Source organism: Urocitellus parryii, chromosome 2 (genome assembly GCF_045843805.1).
Source record: "Urocitellus parryii isolate mUroPar1 chromosome 2, mUroPar1.hap1, whole genome shotgun sequence".
Lineage (NCBI taxonomy): Eukaryota > Metazoa > Chordata > Mammalia > Rodentia > Sciuridae > Urocitellus > Urocitellus parryii.
The window spans coordinates 158,289,311-158,307,285 of NC_135532.1; the positions used below are offsets into that span (position 1 = coordinate 158,289,311).

The 17,975-nt window shown below is 38.5% G+C and overlaps 1 protein-coding gene across 1 annotated transcript in view; it reads right to left on the reverse strand.

The window, feature by feature from the left end:
• Positions 1-16,062, reverse strand: part of Morc1 (MORC family CW-type zinc finger 1) — a 162,442-nt gene extending 146,380 nt beyond the window's left edge. Inside the window, exons 1-4 of the mRNA XM_026395006.2 lie at positions 15,998-16,062; positions 12,319-12,372; positions 8,795-8,829; positions 3,413-3,481 (exon numbers count right to left, since the gene is read on the reverse strand). Of these exons, the coding sequence (XP_026250791.2) occupies positions 3,413-3,481; positions 8,795-8,829; positions 12,319-12,372; positions 15,998-16,062 (223 nt within the window). The remainder of the gene's footprint in view (positions 1-3,412; positions 3,482-8,794; positions 8,830-12,318; positions 12,373-15,997) is intronic.
• Between the last annotated feature and the right edge of the window lie 1,913 nt (positions 16,063-17,975).

Sequence of the window (17,975 nt, forward strand, 5' to 3'; positions counted from 1 at the left end):
ATAATAATAAAAACGTGAAAATAATCTTGAACATTTATCCTCAAATATCTATAGTGATTGAATTGAAGAATTTCCATGGATGCTATAGTGCTATGAAAATATCAGAATTACAATAACAATATACTGGAATGGAAAAAGTTTGGTTTGGTTTTCTGGGATTAATTTATGTTAATTTTATATAAGCCTCTTTTAAATTGATGTATCTACTGCAAATCGTGTACTTCAGGATCTTAAAGCAGTTATAATGAAGGAGGTCAGACAGACCATACCCTGTGACCTCACCAGGTAGGGGTAGAGTTTAAAACTCTGAGCCTTGATGTCCTTGTTTTTAAGAGAACTACTGGGGCTGGGGTTGTGGCTCAATGGTAGAATGCTTGCCTAGCATGTGTGAGATACTGGGTTCGATTCTTGGCACCACATACAAATAAATAAAATAAAGGTCCATCAATAGCTAAAAAGTATTTTTTAAAAAGCGATAGAAATGCTAGCACTTCTATCACAATTATTGATGAAGATGAAGAAAACACATTAAATAAGAAGACGTATCTGTGAAACTCTGGGCACACAACTTGGCACTTGATAAGCGTTAAGAGATTATAAGTGTTATAATTATTTGTACTACTAATAATTTCGTCATAAATTTGGTCCTTATCCAGGCCCAGGTGAGACTCAGGACAGAATGGCTTCTGCTTCGACACCACCTAGGTAGGGGAAAATGGCTAACCATCTCAGACCTCCAGAGTCATTCTCCTGATCTCTCCCAGAAGTTCCTAAGTTCTAGAGAGGAATCTTCTGGATTTCAGAATACTCTGATCTCTAGAACCAAGAATATTCTTGTTAGCCTACCTGGACACATGTTTTAGAATTGTCTTGAGGACCCTGTGTCAGGTACAGACATGTTTATAGTTCAGGGGCAACTGGTAGGTGGTGTGTGCTGGACGTTTGATCCTATGTTCTCATGCAGGGATGAGCCTTATGAGGAAGGGATCCATGATAACAATGTTAGCCACTGTTATTGATTGATTGATTGATTGATTGTTATTGATTGGTTGACATTCATTGCTCCTATTTAATATTTATAATAAATCTACAAGAAAGATATTATGATTTGCATTGTGTCATTGTAGGAGAAAGAAATGGAAATACATAGAAAATAAGATAATTTTTGAGAGGATTAAGTGAAAGTAACAAAACCCGGAAAATGTGTTAAAGATTTAACAGGGGTATGGTCTTCAGGGGTAAGGCCACTTTCAGAAGGTTGACGTCTGGGGAGAGATCCAAATGACAAGGGTCCAACCAGGAATGGCTGGAGTGTAATCAGAGCTTGGAAATGAGCAGAACTAGAAAAGGCCAGGAAGGTGGGCAGAGTCAAATAAGCAAGATCTCAGAAGTTAATCTGGAGAGTGTTACTGAATTTTATTCTTATGCAATGGAAAAATCACTGATTCAACAGGATAAATATATAATATTTAAAGAAAGGTTGAGGGCTGAGGTTGTGGCTTAGCGGTAGAGCACTCACCTAGCATGTACAAGGCCCTGGGTTCAATTCTCAGCACCACGTAAAAATAAATAAATAAAAAGGTATTAAAAAAAAAAAAAAAAAAGAAAGGTTGATGTATAGGGAACAGACCATGATGGGAAACACTGGAGGAAAATAAGAAACCAAAATTTGAAAATTTGTGTAGTCATCTTCTATGGGTCAAGCTTTGTTTGAACAACTGGTAAGTTCTATATTCAGTCACCTAAGATAAACTCTTCCTTCAAACTTAATACTTGATTTCCAATATTCATTAAGAAGTGCTTTCTCAATAATACTGTGCTTGTCCTACTACATGCAGATGCTCCTCAATTTTCAATGAAGTTAAATCCATCCCTGCTAAATCCATAATAAATTGAAATATAGAAAGTATAAAATTCATTTAATACTCCTAACACTATCAATACCTCAGCTACACAGTACATGTTGGACTGTGCTACTTTCCCCTTACGATCATGAGGCTGACTTGGGGCTCTGGCTACCTACCATAGACCAGCATCACAAAAGAGTACTCTAGTACAACCTAACAGTTGTACTCTGCTAATCTAAGAAAAGACCCAAATTCAAAGTACAGTTCCTACTGAATGCATATCCCTGCAGTACCATGGTAAAGTCAAAAAATGGTCCTAAGACAGGGACCATCTGTATGTTTACTGAGATATGAGTTCCTTCTGAAGGTCTGAAAATTTGTTTGTGCTTTAATGATTTCTTCATGACCTATATTTTAAAACTGCTTCTTTTTGTAAGGCATTCCCTTAGACCGTATCACATATATTCTGTCATTTATTTTAAGAATTCGGGAAAACACACTTAGCATTCAGGCTAGTAGTGAAAAATAAGACATTTTCAGCATGGTTTTCTTACAGCCTCTTTACCTTCTCATATTTAAACACTGGGGAATCAATAATACTTTAATCAAAATGAACTGAGATAATCAAAATTATTCCAACAAAGTCAGAACAAGAACTGGGTGGGATAGTTGAGCATTTTCTAAGCTTGCTAATAAATATTCTTTGACTATTCAGACCAAGGGGAGACTTCAGATTTGGAAGAAGGTAATTGCTCTACTTTGTATTCTCAGCTTATATCAGCATTGATTATCACCCTTTCCTCAGATGTGCAGCCGACCAGGACATTTCCATAATATATCTCAACTCTCTCAGCATTTTTTAAGCATAGTAGCCAAGACTGTAGCTTGTGATACACAAAGTATTATAAGAATTCAGGAATATGAATACTAAAACTATGCAAAGCTTTTATTAGAGGGAATAAGTTTCCAACAACACAGCATTTGAACACACCTACTATGTGCTGGCTTTGTGGTAGCTTTAAATATCTAAGGATAAGTCATGCAATATATTGTAGATGTCTTTGTTATGATGAGAAAATTTATCTGAAACAACTAAACTTTTGAACATTCAGAGGAAAAAAAATCCATGCAAACTACCAAAGACAAGGGGAAGTGACCTTTTCTTCAGGGTTACAGGGAAAATTTAAAATAGCCTAAAGGCACTGGAAACTGCCTTGGGGCTCTTGCAGACAATAGCTAAAAGAATGGACTAAAACAATCTTAAAGCCCATTCAGATACTAGAGGTAAGATGCTTTGTCTTGCAATCAGTACCATTTGTCTTTCATTTTTCTGACAAAATTTATTTACTTTCACTTTTTTATCTTGATTTCGATGATTGTAATGAATTTACTCTGCCAGCTGGAATATTTAAACCTGAAAACTTTGACAATAAGTCTGGACTTTATTTTCCCTAATAGCTCCATACCTGTTTTTCAATAGAGAGCTCAATTTATTTTTATTTATTTTATGGGTTTTCAGGCTGTTCCCTTTAACAGCCAGTTAGGTATCTAGATAATTAACTTACCAGGGCTCATGCCACATCCATCATCCAGGAAGCATAACATGAATCCACCCTGCAGTTTTTCATTATCCACTGTAAGAGAAAGCAGTTATTACTAATAAATATTGGGCTTAATTTGTTCGTCAGAAAGTCATGCTGCTCGCATAATTATTCGTCCTTTTCAATTGCAGCCACAGAATGACAGAGTTATGGCACAATGACGAAGCTCAGAATGGAGTCCTGGCTACAGCTTCATAAGAAACTGCAGGGGAAGAACAACCATGCAACAAAGGCTTTACATTAACATAAAACATCTACATGTTAAGGAATTATGTGTGCAGCAGGACATGCCCTGCTCTGGAATTGGACCAATCCCTTCAACTTCAGGTATTTCTTCCTGAGGGGAAGGAAAAAGGGAGATGGCAATGTGACCCCAGGATCCCTCTGTCAAACTGATCGACCTTTATGCCCTTCCACCAAAGCACTGATTCTAAAATAAATCTAGGACATTCTTATTAAATTCATCAGGCTCCCTTCTAAGTAGTTAATTCCCACAAGAGTCTTTTGTGAGTGTTTCTTTGTGGCAGCAAATATTTGCCTCTTGAAAATGCATTTGGGTTTTTGAAAATGGCTAAGTTATCTGAAATCAGTTTTGATAATTAAAAGACACCATTAAATTACATAATATAATCTCTGGCTTTAAAAATGTTAAAGATGGAACTAAAACTAATGAGAATAATTTCAGTGCACAGTTTGTAAACTGACTCTGAAGATAATTTCAAACAGCTGGATATATGAGTTCAAGAACATTCCTTTTTTGATAACTATTATTAAGAAATAATTTTTGCCAATAAACTGCATATGTTTAAAGTACATAATTTGATAAATTTTGACAAATCAGTAACCCATCATCACAATCAAGGCAGTGAACATAGTCATCACCCCAAATGTTTCCTCCTTGCCCTCAGTACTCCCTCCGTTCTTCTGCTTTCATGGCCCCTCACTCTTGTCTCAGGCCCAGGCAATCCATAATCTGCTTTGTCTCCATGGAGTACTTTCTAATACATTTAAGCAAATCTTTCTGTTGAAAGGTTAACTAGAATTCATTCACTCACGTTTAAAAATTAAATAATGTTTAAAATAGCCTATGAATAAATATCTAAAAGACATATCTAAGTGTGTTAGCCCATTTTCTGTTGCTATCGCAAAATACTTGAGGCTGGATAATTTGTGAAGAAAAGAGGTTTATCTCACAATTCTGGAGGTTTGAGACCTCCATGGACTTCAGCTCTGGTGATGGGTTCATGGTAAATGGTGTCACATTGGCAAAAGGCATGTGGGAGCACATGCTAGAGTGATCACATGGAAAAACAGGAAGCCAGAGACCTAGGGGTCAGACTCAGTTTTATTTATATATATATTACCTTTATTTTATTTATTTGCTTTTATGTGGTGCTGAGGATCAAACCCAGTGCCTCACACATGCTAGGCAAGCACTCTACCACTGAGCTACAACCAAAGCCCCTCAGTCTTTTATAACAACCCACTTATGTGAGAATTCACTTACTCTATGAGCCCAGCATTAATCCCTCCCAAGGGCAGTGGTTCGAAGGACCTAACTATCTCCCAGTAGACCCCACTTCTCTGATTTGACCACTTTCTCTATCCCCAGTACTCTGCTTGGTTTAGGAAGACATCATTTTTTTTTTCTGGATTATGAAAACTGTTCCCTAACTTCTATCCCTAAATCAAAGGGTGCAGCCTGTTTGCAGTCATCTGTGCATTTTGCCACTCTCCTGCCAACACCTTCTATGGCTTCCTGTTGCTCTCAAGATAAAACACAAACCACTTAGCAAATGCTTGCCCCTTATGATCTGGCCCTCTCACCTCTCCAGGCCCATCTCCTGTCATTCCTGACCAGCCAATGCTGCCACCCTCCTCTTGCACACAAACACTTCCCTCGAACTAATCCTGAACATCGCAGGTTTTCACAGTTCTCCTAAGAGTCAAGGCGTCACAGGCACTGCCCCCATCTTTCCCATGCCTTCTCCATAGGTGGATGCCTACTGTCCCTGTGGACTGGTTCATAGAAGACTTCTCCTAGGAAGATTTCTTTTGTGCGCACATGTGTGTGTGTGGTGCTAGGGATAGAACCCAGGGCTTTGCACATGCCAGGCAAGCACTCTGCCAACTGAGCTATATCCCCACCCCCTAGAAAGGTTTCTTAACCTTGCAATGTCATTGTGTGCCCAGAATGAATGTTCTCTTCCTAACTTGTGTTTTCCCACTTTCATAGAAAGTTAAAATACCTACTCAGGTGTTTACTTCTCTTCCAGATCAATGGTTCCTTTAGTTTCAGTTACCCCAGAGATAGACAAAATCTATGCATCCTCCACCCATGTAGATATATAATACATTTTCCATGGACCCACGTACAGGGATGTCAACTCCTTAAAAGTGAGCACTGTGTATACTCAGTACTTAGCTCAGTGCCTGGCACGTGGTGAGCACTGAAAAAAATCTATTCGATGCATATCCATCTTTACTAGAATTGATATACAGAGGCATTTAAACACCACAGTGAAACATATTTAGTTTGAATTTTATAGACCTCAAATTACTTGAATGAAACCAACTGGGGAGTAATTCAAGGCCTCGGTAAATCATTTGAAAATTAGTCCAATCTTAGATTAACTATGCATGCCCAGAACAATTCTATTTATGAGTATTAAGCACTGGCCCTCGCTTTTAAAAAATCAATTTTACTAGGTTGAAAGCGATATGAATGATGGTTTTCTGCAATAAAAAATGTTACAATATGAATAGGTAATTTAAAACTGAAAATGATAAATTCAGTTTTTCACAAAATCCGTATAACATAAAGAAAGAACGAGTACCACCTCCATTTTTAATCAGCCTAGATCCTATTTTGTTTGCATATGATAATACTGAGCACTCAGGAAAGTGCAGTGAAATCAGCACTCCCATCCCCTCCTGGAGTCCTGTCACACACCCAGAGTATAGCCTGTGCATTCTAATGAAATTTGTAGTACTTTGTGATTCTGGATGTCTTCCTGGCCCTTGCCAATACTACACATGCTCTGAATGAAGTGTCGCTTACATTCGTCTCTATTCTCAAATTTCCAGGACCCTTGCCCTAATTCAAATTTTCATGAAATCTTGCTTAATTTTCATAGCCACACTCCCTGTGATCCCTGCTTTCATATTCCCTCAGAATACTTTCTATGCTATTACTGGAGTATCTTTCTTTAAAAAGAGAAAAAGAGGACATGTCTACTTAGGGTAACGACACTGTGCAGAATATTCAAGACACTCATCCAATTGTCTCTAACCCTTAGCTCTAGCCAAGGAGCCTAGTCACTCTTTCCTGAATGCTTTTTCTCCACTTATCTCCATGCCTCACTCCCACATCATGCAGGTCTTCAATGGTATTTCACCTATTAAGGGAACCACCCCCTGTGTAAAACTGTATAATCTTCCCATCACTCTCTATTGTCCAAATCTGCTCTTGTTATTTCCCTTTTAATACTTCTTATTGCTGGAATATGATTTATTTGTTCATTTCTTTATTGTCCATCTCTCCCCCAATAGAATGCCTGTTCCATGAGAGCACAGGACATTTTGTTTAATACTCTATCCCCAGCACCTACAATAACAGACACTCAATAAATTGTCATTGAATAAATGAATAAATCCCTCAACTACTCTACCTCCATTCTTTTTCTCAAAATAATTCTTCAGACAAGAATATTTTTCTAGATTATTTGAGAAAAATCACCTCCATATTTCAAACTCTCAATCCATAATATGAACTTAATGTCTTCTTTCTGTTTCCACCATACTCTGATTCTTTCCCAGACAGGACATATTTATATTACGATATACACAAAAGTTCCCTAACTTATGATGGTTTCTAACTTAAAACCTTTTTGACTCTATGATACAAACAAATTAGAAATTATACTTTAAACTTTAAATTTTTAACTTTTCCTGGGCTAGCAATGATCCTGGAATATTATCTCCCAATACTGGGTAGCAGCAGAAAGCCATGGTCTCCAGTCAGCCACACAATTTCAGGATTAAAACAAATCAATACTCTACAGAATCCTGTGTGGCTAAGCTTTGGTGTTCAGGAGCTTGGATGTATTAAATGCATTTTTAACTCACGGTATTTTCAACTTACAGTGGGTTTCCACTGGAAGTCAAGGAGCATCTGTAACTGAATATGAAAGGAAAGGCTAGTTTTCCCCCATGAAGGAGGCCCACTCTTTCTCTGACTCATTTTTCCCCTGTCAATATAGACTCCCTCCTTTTATTGGTCCCTGAGGGAAGAAGTCCTGGTGAGGCTCAATTCAAACCCCTTTTCCTCTTGGGAGAGAGCTGCCTACAGACAGCCTGAAGTCTGCTCCCTTCGTCCCAGAGTGGACCAGTCTGGGATGGAAGCTGATTCCACAGCTGTGAGCAGCCCCATCCTGGAACCTTCACTCTGTCATGAAAGCCAGACACTCCAACCTAACATCTATCAGCGATGGAGGATGATTCTTGCATTTATTTCTCAAACTTTTCAGGACTTGGAGAGTAGAAGAAGGAAAAGAGTGTCATTTATTGTTTCCTCAGATACCTCAAGGCATCCACATCTATCTCCTTCATGAACCATGGCACTCATCTGGCTCAGAATCCTAAATGTACAGAAAAGCAAACAGAACTGAGTTGCTTTTTCAGTGCCGACATGGATTAACATCATGGACAATATCCTCTCACTTGTGATCAATTACCAATATAACAGAGCAGCTGACAGAATCAGGGTAGAGAAGCGGTGTTAGCATTAGGGGCAATTTTCTGGGTGGCACTGAGTACATACAGTGCAGGATCGCAGAACCTACTGTCACTGGCATCATATTAAATGAGATTAATAAGTGCAATAAAAACTTAGAACTACAAAATGAAGCCAATGAAGAAAACATTTGGTTTGAATTTTGCAGCACTAAAATATTCATACTGCACATTCACTTGTGCATTTTAAAACTATGATAAGTTGAAAATAATGTTTGCTTAATTATGAATAACCATTAAGTTAATCTGCTTTTTAAAAGAAAACTGTTTCTCACAGCAAACAAATCTACAGCTCCAAACCACTCTGGTTCTTTCACAAAACTCTGGAAGGCCTAATTTTGTAAATGGGTCTTCTAATAAAAGAACAATTTGACTCTTAGGGTGTACTTTTCCCGACCTGGCTCCCCATAGGGTTCCTGCGTTCACAAAGCACTTAGATTACATTAAAATCTATAGAATGTGACTCAATTCCATGAAATACAATACATGCAAAATAGCTACAAGCTTTTCCCTTAGAAAAAGAAGGAAAAAGAAGAAAGGAAGTCTACTCACCTGAAAACACATCAAGTCTTGCAGCCCCTGAATCTCTGAAAACAATATAAAAATATCACAGCTTCAACTGAAATTATGTTTAAAAAATTACATTAATCTAACTTGCTTATGTGAGGTATAACCTACTGTCAGATATCAAACAATACAAAAAGCCACTTAAATTGCTTCAAAATCAATTACTATAATGTTTCACTGTGCATTTATATACTAACAACTATCATCACTGATGATTTGAGAATATTACAAAAGCTAAAACTCAGAAATTTAAAAAAAGAGATGGAATCTAGTGGTAGTTACACAAAAAGCTCATTAGAATGAACATGAATTTTGTATTTTTAAAAAAAACTGGCCAAAGAATGATCCAGAAGTCATAGAATGGTTTTCATGATATGTTTCATAGGTATGAGATAAAGGAGGTATAGCTAATGAGGAAGAAAGTGTGGCAGGGAAGGATGGTAGATCCTTTTAGAAAGGGAAGCTCGGTAAGATAACGAGTGCAACTCTGATGGGGAAACTTGAGTCTTTCCCCAAATTTCCTTTAGTCCCAAGCTAAAACTATCCCAAACAAATTTGAGTAGTAACACTGTATTTGCCCTATGACCCTAGAAGTTAGTTCTTTATAAATCGTTCCTCTAGTCAGTTGATGCTTCTAAGTCCTCCTTACACAGAAGTTCTAGAGCTACCACTGCCATTTCTAGAGCATTTCACGTCTCAACTAAACATTAAATGAAGTCTTTTTGAAAATTCTCTTCTAATCCTTACCACAATCCCATGACATGCATGTATCAATATCTCTATTATGAAATTATGCTTTGTACAAAGTACCACATTGTATAGTATGTGCTCAGTAAATGCCAATATATGGAAAAGAAAGTTTATAAAGAAATAGTTTCTTTTTACAGTTGAGGCATAACATAAGGACTCACCTTTTTATCATATTAAGACACTTTATAATGTCCTTTGTGTTTCAGCCCTAGATACTTGCTTTTTGAATAGCTAAGGTATTAGAAGGAGGACCCTAATCATCCATTCCTATACCATCACATTTTTTCTCCTCTCTGCAATATTTTTAATATCTTTCAGTTATAATTTTCACAACTACAGGGTATCACCAAAATTTTGAATACAATAATATTTGAAAATTCTTAAAATAACACATAAGACCAACTGAGCATCTTGAATAAGTCTGCAAAATAATTTCATTTGCTGTCAAATACTAGCATCTAAGCAGTGGCAGAGAACTGAGGTATCCACAGAAGACGGAAAAACTGAGAGGTTCAAGCTGTTGGGGTAACACTGGTCCTGAGACATACCTGAAGGCATAGGCTGGTCCCACCAAAGCCCCAGCTCCTCCTCTAGCCCTGATCCTAGAGGAGTGTACTCTCAAGGATGCTTCTCCTTCTCATCTTTCAGGAAATATAGGGGACCCGATTTTGTATGTGGTGCCTCTTGTGTCTTAAACCTTACAATTACCTTTTCTCTTCCTTTTGTTTCTGAACACTGTGTAAACTTTCACTATGAGACAAACAAACATGAGACAAGCTAAACCTGGTCAAGGGGCTGCTAGTTTACAAATGCTGCTCCAAGAATTGCTTTATTGATCACATTTCTCTCCTTCCTTCAAGTCCAAAGTTAATCTTTCTTCTCCAGTCACCCAATCACCCCAACCATGTAAAGTGTTCCCATTGTTCTACTACGTGCTGATTTCCTGTGCCTTGTAGAATGAATGAATGAATGAATGAAACAATTCAGAGGAGAAAAGACAGATGGCGCTGTGGACAAATGTGCTCTTTGAGAACAAGTTGCTGAAAAGGAGCACTGGGAAAGGTAGGAAAGCCTTGCTTCAGAAACAACAGCAGCCACTCTTATCTCCCACAAAGAAACTAACCATGAGTGTTCATCTGCCCGGGCCCTTTCCCTGTGAGCTCCTTCTAATTTGCTTGGGTTCAAGGCTCCCTGACCAATCAACTTTATGCTTTTTCTCCTTTTTCCTTCCCTTTTTGTGATTGCATTATCCCTACAGAGTGTTTCATAAAAGGAGGAACTAGTAATTTTTTACCTAGCAATGGGCACAGTGCTGGGTAGAAATTCGTGGATGGTTGGTTAACTGACCACACCCTGTCAGAAAGGGCATTTCCCTTTGAAAGCCAAAAATGGAGGACAAACACGAAAAGCTAACATATGCTATAAACCAACCAGTGGCAGAAATTTAAGTGCCCCTACTGGGATCTCTGATCTAACAATGGCACACTATTTTCTAGATAGACTTTGCTTTCTGCAGAGAAGGGACAAAAAAAAAAAAAAAAAAAAAAAAAAAAAATCTGTGCAACAGTGAAGTACAAGTATAAAAACCATCAAAGGCCATATTCAGTTTAGCTAGATAACTGAGTCCCTCCCAATTCTCCACACATCTATTATTGAGTGGAACTAAAATTATTAAAGAGGTTCTTTAAACCTCCATTCCTTTGTCAGAGACAGTGAAATAGGGTACTGGGGTTCTGTAGCCAAATGGTACAAATCTGAACTCTATCTCTGCCAAAGAGTAATTATAGAACTTTGAATAAATCATCTAACTTCTCTATGCACAGATTTCCACGTATGTAAAACTAGGGTAATGATTCCCCCCTCAGGGTGATGTCATAGGACGAATGAGGGAACACTGCGCATGTCACTCACATAGGTGGAGGAGAACAGTTAGCCGTTTTCTGACTAACCACACAATTCACCTCAAGGCAGACTTCAATAAAGGCTAAACCCAAATGTCATTTCTCAAGACAAAGTGTACACTGATCTGTAACTGAAGAAACATCCAAATGTCTACTATTACATGGCTATCAACACTAACGCAGTTTGCCTTCATTTCTAGTTTAATCATAAAGGCAAATTAAACAAAGGTGACTAATTCCTTCTTTCATCTGTTCTTTTTCCCATAGTATTTTGTTTATGCTGGAAATTGTTATGGTTGTTCATGTGAAGTGTCTCCCAAAAGCTCACGTGTGAGACAATGCAAGAAGGTTCAGAGGAGAAATGATTGGGTTGTGAGAGTCTTAATCCAATCAATGAATTAATCCCTTGATAGGGATTAACTGAGTGGTAACTGAAGGCAAGTGGGGTGTGGTTGGAGGAAATGGTTCATTGGAGGCATGGCTATGGGGTATACATCTTGTATTTGGAGAGTGGAGTCTCTGTGCTTTCTGATCATCTTGTGAGCTGGTTCCCTCTGACACAGTCTTCTGCCATGATATCCTTCCTCACCTTGACGTATGAGTAGTAGAGCCTGCTGCTGTGGATTGACCTCTGAGATTTCGAGCCTCTAAATAAACCTTTACTCCTCTACTATGTTCTGGTGGGGTTCCTCAGTCACAGCAGCAGAAAAAAAAAAAAAAAAAAGCTGACTAAAACAGAAATCGAGCAAAACATTCTAAATGGGGGAAAATGACAGTATATCTTTATCTTCAAAGATAACTGGACTAGATTTATGTCATGGAATTCCAACAACAGCCTTTGTTCATAGGTAAACCTACCTGGCATTGTCCAGCAATTCAGCCAGAGCTCCAAAAAGGAAACTGTGGGTTGTGCTGATGAGAAGAGAGAAAGGGAAAACAGGAAGTTAAATCAGGGCAAACTTAAGACACTCAACACACAAATGTTCCCCAGTTCTAGACAACCAATGTTGAATTTTTTCCAGAAATAGTGTGCTTAGCGTGGCCAAGATTCTGAAGGACATACTATATCATAAAGCCAAGGTAAGATCTCATTTGCAAAGTATGTTGTTTACTTCTAATATAATGAAGACTATTGAGGATCTTACTGTTGCAGGAACAAACTTTCATGTTTTAAACTTTCTTTACAAGTACATATTCAAGTACTATTTCTAAAGAAGTTTCATTAAAATTGTATTACTTAATACCAAATAAATAATGAGCAATATTGATCAAGAGCTTAATCTACTAAAAAGCCACAGGGTTCCATTGGTTGGCTAAGAAATTGGCAGGAGGCTGCTGTTCACCCTACCAATCTCCATATCTCTGTAGAAGCTTTCCAGCTATGAAAAGCCTACTCTTTAAATGACCTTATGGATTACATGTAGTCCCTTGCTCCTGTACCCCTCAGTACCAGTTGCTTGGTGAAAGAACATGGTGAACAGCCTGCACTACTCATGACACTTGGAAGGCTAAAGGGATATCTGTGGGTGAATAGGTTGCTTTCAGCGGTTCCAAGTTTGCTTTTCCTTTTCTGATGTGGCTATTTCAATTAGCAACCTTATCATGGCATCAAGGGAAAATTCAAAATTCAATATTTGCACTTTCCTTTTTATGTTTAGTAAGCAGGTTGCAAAAGCAAGAAACCCATTTACCATTTGTATAAGAGAAAGCATCAACTTCAATGTCTAAATCTCCAGACACCTCAGGACGTAAGACAACACCTTAAATTAAAATTTATTTTAAAAATTACATTTCTCTCTCTCTCTCTCTCTCTCTCTCTCTCTCTCTCTCTCTCTGTGTGTGTGTGTGTACATGCATGTGTCTTCATTTGGGGGGATTTTAAACTTTAAACAGATACTAATGAAAGGTCTCTTGAGTATGGTCAGCTTTAAAGTTTATTAAAAAAAATCTAAAAATTACTAAATAATGCTTTTGTTTAAAAAAATGTTCTTCTCTCTCTCTCTCTCTCTCTCTCTCTCTCTCTCACACACACACACACACACACACACACACACAAAGCTGGTATAAAAATCTTATACTCTATAAAAGAGAATATAAGTGACATGTTTTATAAAATCAGCACTTTAAGCCACAGCCCTTCTAGTGAATTTAAAATTTGTATACTGAATGACTCAGTACACAACAATTCGATATATACATATCCTTTGTGAAAGTCATTGTAATAACTAAGACCAAAAATGCCATATGAGTTTTTGTATTAGTTCATTCAAGAGTTTTTGTAACTACCCACCTTGTAACCATTTGTACAGGTAGGGTCTTTGCTACCTTGGAGATCAAGGTGGTGGGGTATGTAAAAAACACAAGTAAATGCACAATGATGACCTCACAGGTGGTGGTTAAATACTTTCTTCACAGCAATAATGGGACAGAGTAATTGCTGGGGGAGGGCAGGGTGCCCAGGGAAACCTCTCTTGATAGAAGACATTTAAACTGATCTTTGAAGGATGAGAACCTGGTCTCTTGCAGGGACAGAGTGAAAACCTTCCAGCAAGAACAGGAGATGCAAAGATGCAAGGCCCTGGTAGCACGTGCAAGGCCCTAGGTTCAATCCTCAGCACCACATAAAAATAAATAAATAAAATAAAGCTATTGCGTCCAACTACAAGTAAAAAATAAATTTAAAAAAAAAAAAGAAAGAAAAAGGTTGTGTGGAGGGTGGTCTAGAAGACATGGTGGTGGATTCCCCTAAGGTCAATGGCAGTGGAGTCAAAGAGAAATGGATGAATGTAAGACACATTTAGAGAAAGCATACCCTTGGTAGGCGGAATGCCCACTGAAGCAAAGCAGATATTTTAAAAATACTTCTCTTTTATACATGGAAGTCTCAAACCAACATTTATCTGAACAGCTGAGAAGATGTCAATTTGTACCTGATTTTTTGTTGCTTCATGCAGCTGTCTTTTTTAAAAGGTATTATTTTTAATATTAATATTCACCAATTGAAAAGGGGCTGGAGAGGCCCATGGTCTATACCTGCAATTCCAGCAACTCGGGAGGCTGAGGCAGAAGGATCACAAGTTGAAGGCCAGCCTAGGCAGTTTAGCAAGACCATGTCTCAAAGTTCAAAATATATATATAAAGGGCTGGAACATAGCTCAGTGGCAGGACTATGTTCCCTGTGTTCAATACCCAGTATCTCAAAAAAAGAAAAAAAAAGAGGAGGAGAGAGGCTGGAGAAGTGTGCATCACAGAGTGGTTCAGGGGAGAGGGAAGCTGGAAAGTAATAGCTGCAGAAATGATACAAAATGGAGACTGAGTAACTTTCCCAAAATAAAGTTCACAGTCATTCCAGTACTGGACTTATGGTTTTTCTTAAAATCACTCAGAACTGCTATTTCTTCATTTTTCTTCTACTCCAGCCACCTTTTAAGTATTTATTCCACCATCACCAGCTAGAAGTCATTCTCCAAAGAGATATAAAAACTAAATATTACTGGATACTGCTTGTTTTACTCTATTATCTTAAAATTACACAGTTTGTCCCACATAACAAGGCTGGCATTCCCTGGCCTTCTTTATTCCTCCATTTCTGTGGTTTCTACTTTGATACATCCATTCTATCAGCTGCTACTTTTAGTAAACACAAATTACTAAAAGATTCCCAAACACTGACATACCACTGTGGAATTACACAGCACTCATCACTATACTTTGCACTATTAGAACCAACAAATGACATGGAATATTCCCATCACCTGCCTCTACAATCTGAGCACAGCAGTTCCCCCTTATCCAGGGTTTCACTTTCTGTGGTTTTAGTTGTTACTGGTCAATCTCCATCCAAAAATATTCCATGGAAAGTTCCAGAAATAAACAATTCATAATTTAAGTATGTTGCTGAAATTGTTCTATTTTATCATTAGTGATTGTTCATCTCTTTTTGTACCTAATTTATAAATTTATCACGGTTCAGTATGACTCCCAATTTCAGGCATCCACTAGGGGGCCTTGGGACAGCACTCCCATGAACAGTGTATCCCAAATAACGCCTGGTGAGAAGCCCAAAAAGGCATCTGGGCCTGGAAAGAGCAGAAAAAGTGCCAGAATAACAGATGAAAAGTGAGATTCCTATCTTCACAGAGGTTTCTGGAAACCTCAGGAGACCAAAGAGGTTGAAATCAATGAATGCAAATTACTGTGTTTGAAAGGTAACTTGGATCTTTACATTGTGGTGGGGGTCAGACTGCAGCAGGCAGAATTGGTAGAATTAAGCGTCCTGCTGACCAATACTTAAATAGTTTCGTTCAAAGATAAGTGTGAAGCCTTTCTACCACTTGGTGTTAATTGAAGAATATCAACATCTTTATCCCTTGCTCAATGATTTAGAAACACATATACAACACAAATAAAAAAATCCATAAATCAACCACACCAAGTTCTTTTGGTTTTTCAATCAGGTATTTGATTCCGACAGGGACAAAACTTTTCCCCACTGCGTGGAGACCCTACCCCTCTCCGACCCCAGCTAGGCACTCACGAGTTGGCATGGATGAAATCCAGATGGAGTTGGGCCCGACGCAACGTAGCATACTTGTGGCTCATGTCCTCGAACGCGACCTGCGCAGCCCGAGGGACAGCGACGCCTGACCGCAGCTGTTCGCCAAGTCCTTGCCCACGCCCACGCCCACGCGCGGATCAGCGGGTGGGCAAACACCAGCGCCCCCCGTGGCCGCGGCGCAAAGCTCACCCTGCGCAGTGGATTCAGGTATCTGGCCAGGTTCTTAGTTTCTTGGTCTTGAGTCCTTTGTTTGGAAAATAAGGCATCAGAGTTAGGTCCCTTCTCAGGAATTGAGATTTTTATAACCTTCCTAGACAGTTGTTCTTCTTGCTGTCCCTTTCAGTCATTCTCTGGTTGGAAATTGTGGGATTAAAATTTGATCAGAAATTACACACACACACACACACACACACACACACACGAACGTAGAGAATCTGCTTTGTGTTGCAGAAAACTAAAATTTTGTGAGCTCCTGTTGGATAAATAGGCAGTTTCTCTTTGCTTGTGCAGTCGGCTTACCCTACTGTGCCTTTTGAGTTTAATCATGCTTCTGCCATTTGGAAGAAAGAAAAGGAAAAAAAGAGATAAACCAGAAAGAAAAGCTGAAGACAATGAGAACAGAATTTGAACTTAGCTGCAATGTGGAGGCTTGTCTGTCCCTCTATGAGAACAGCTGTTCCCATCTGCATGGGTCACTAAATCTTCACCTGTTGGTTGACATTCAACTATTTGATGCGTTGACTTGGCTCAAGGACTAGACATTCAGTAATGTTCCAAAAGACATAACTGGACAGGTGCAAGGTGGAGAGAGGCCTCTTTCCACCTTGTAGCTATCCACATTTTTTTAAAACTCTACTCTGAGTCACCAAAATCCAAGCTGAAATAGAATTTGTCAAAGATGCTAAATGGAAAGATCCTATTTGGGATGGGAAAATAGTTGACCTAGCCAACCTCTAAAAAGAGGTCAAACTCTGATTCAATGTCTATAACTATTTGATTGAGGATTGAACCGGGCCGCACGCATGCCAGGCAAGCACGCTACCGCTTGAGCCACATCCCCAGCCCCACAGGATAGTCTTAAAGTCAGAAAGAAGCATCTATTTTACAGGGAACTTGAACTAGATGTGTTTGTGATTTCGGGCTTCATACAGGCAAGAAAGCTCTCAGAAAAGAAAAAAAATGTTAAATTTGGAGGAGTCATTCTACTTCAAAAGAGAGAAATTTATCAGCTACTACATTTATAGGAATCAGGAGAGGAAGAGAGAATTTGAATGGCAACCCAAAGGAACATGATGTTCTACTTTAATTTGAAGACTGGAAGTAAACATAAACATTTCAAGTAATTTTCCTGATTGCATTTTTGTTTTTAACAGTGGCTGCTATGGTGGTGTTTTGATAGCAAAATTCTCATTACTAAGCAACTTAAGCTATCTTTCCAATTTTTTTTCCATGGAACTTCACAAATATGATATTTTATTTTCATTTTATGGGCAAGAAAAGCTTGACAAGCCTCTTCTGGATTTATTTTATAACCCCAGTTTCCAGCTGCTATCTCAAAGCAATTTGCTTCTGGGAGGGCACCAGAGCCACCAGCCTGTAATTAGTAGAGGTTGTAATATCTAATTTCTACCAAAGGGAAGGATGTGATTATACCAGAAGCACTCCTTCTAATAATCTGAACAGAGCCTTCCTACCGCATGTGGCCAGCCCCAAAGCACTAGGCAGTATGGGTTGGCCTGGTTGACAGACACTGAGGAGAATCCACTAGATTATGCTTAAAAAAGAGGCAGGAGAGTCACTGCACAAATCCACCAAAAGCCTTTTCCCCTTCCCTATTTCAGCTCTGTTCAGCCACTCTCCCATCAAAAAAGACAAACTCACTCCTCTTCAAGATGTGCTTTTGGGATTTCTTGTTTGACTCACCTCCCTCAAGATTCATTTCAACATTATTTCATGA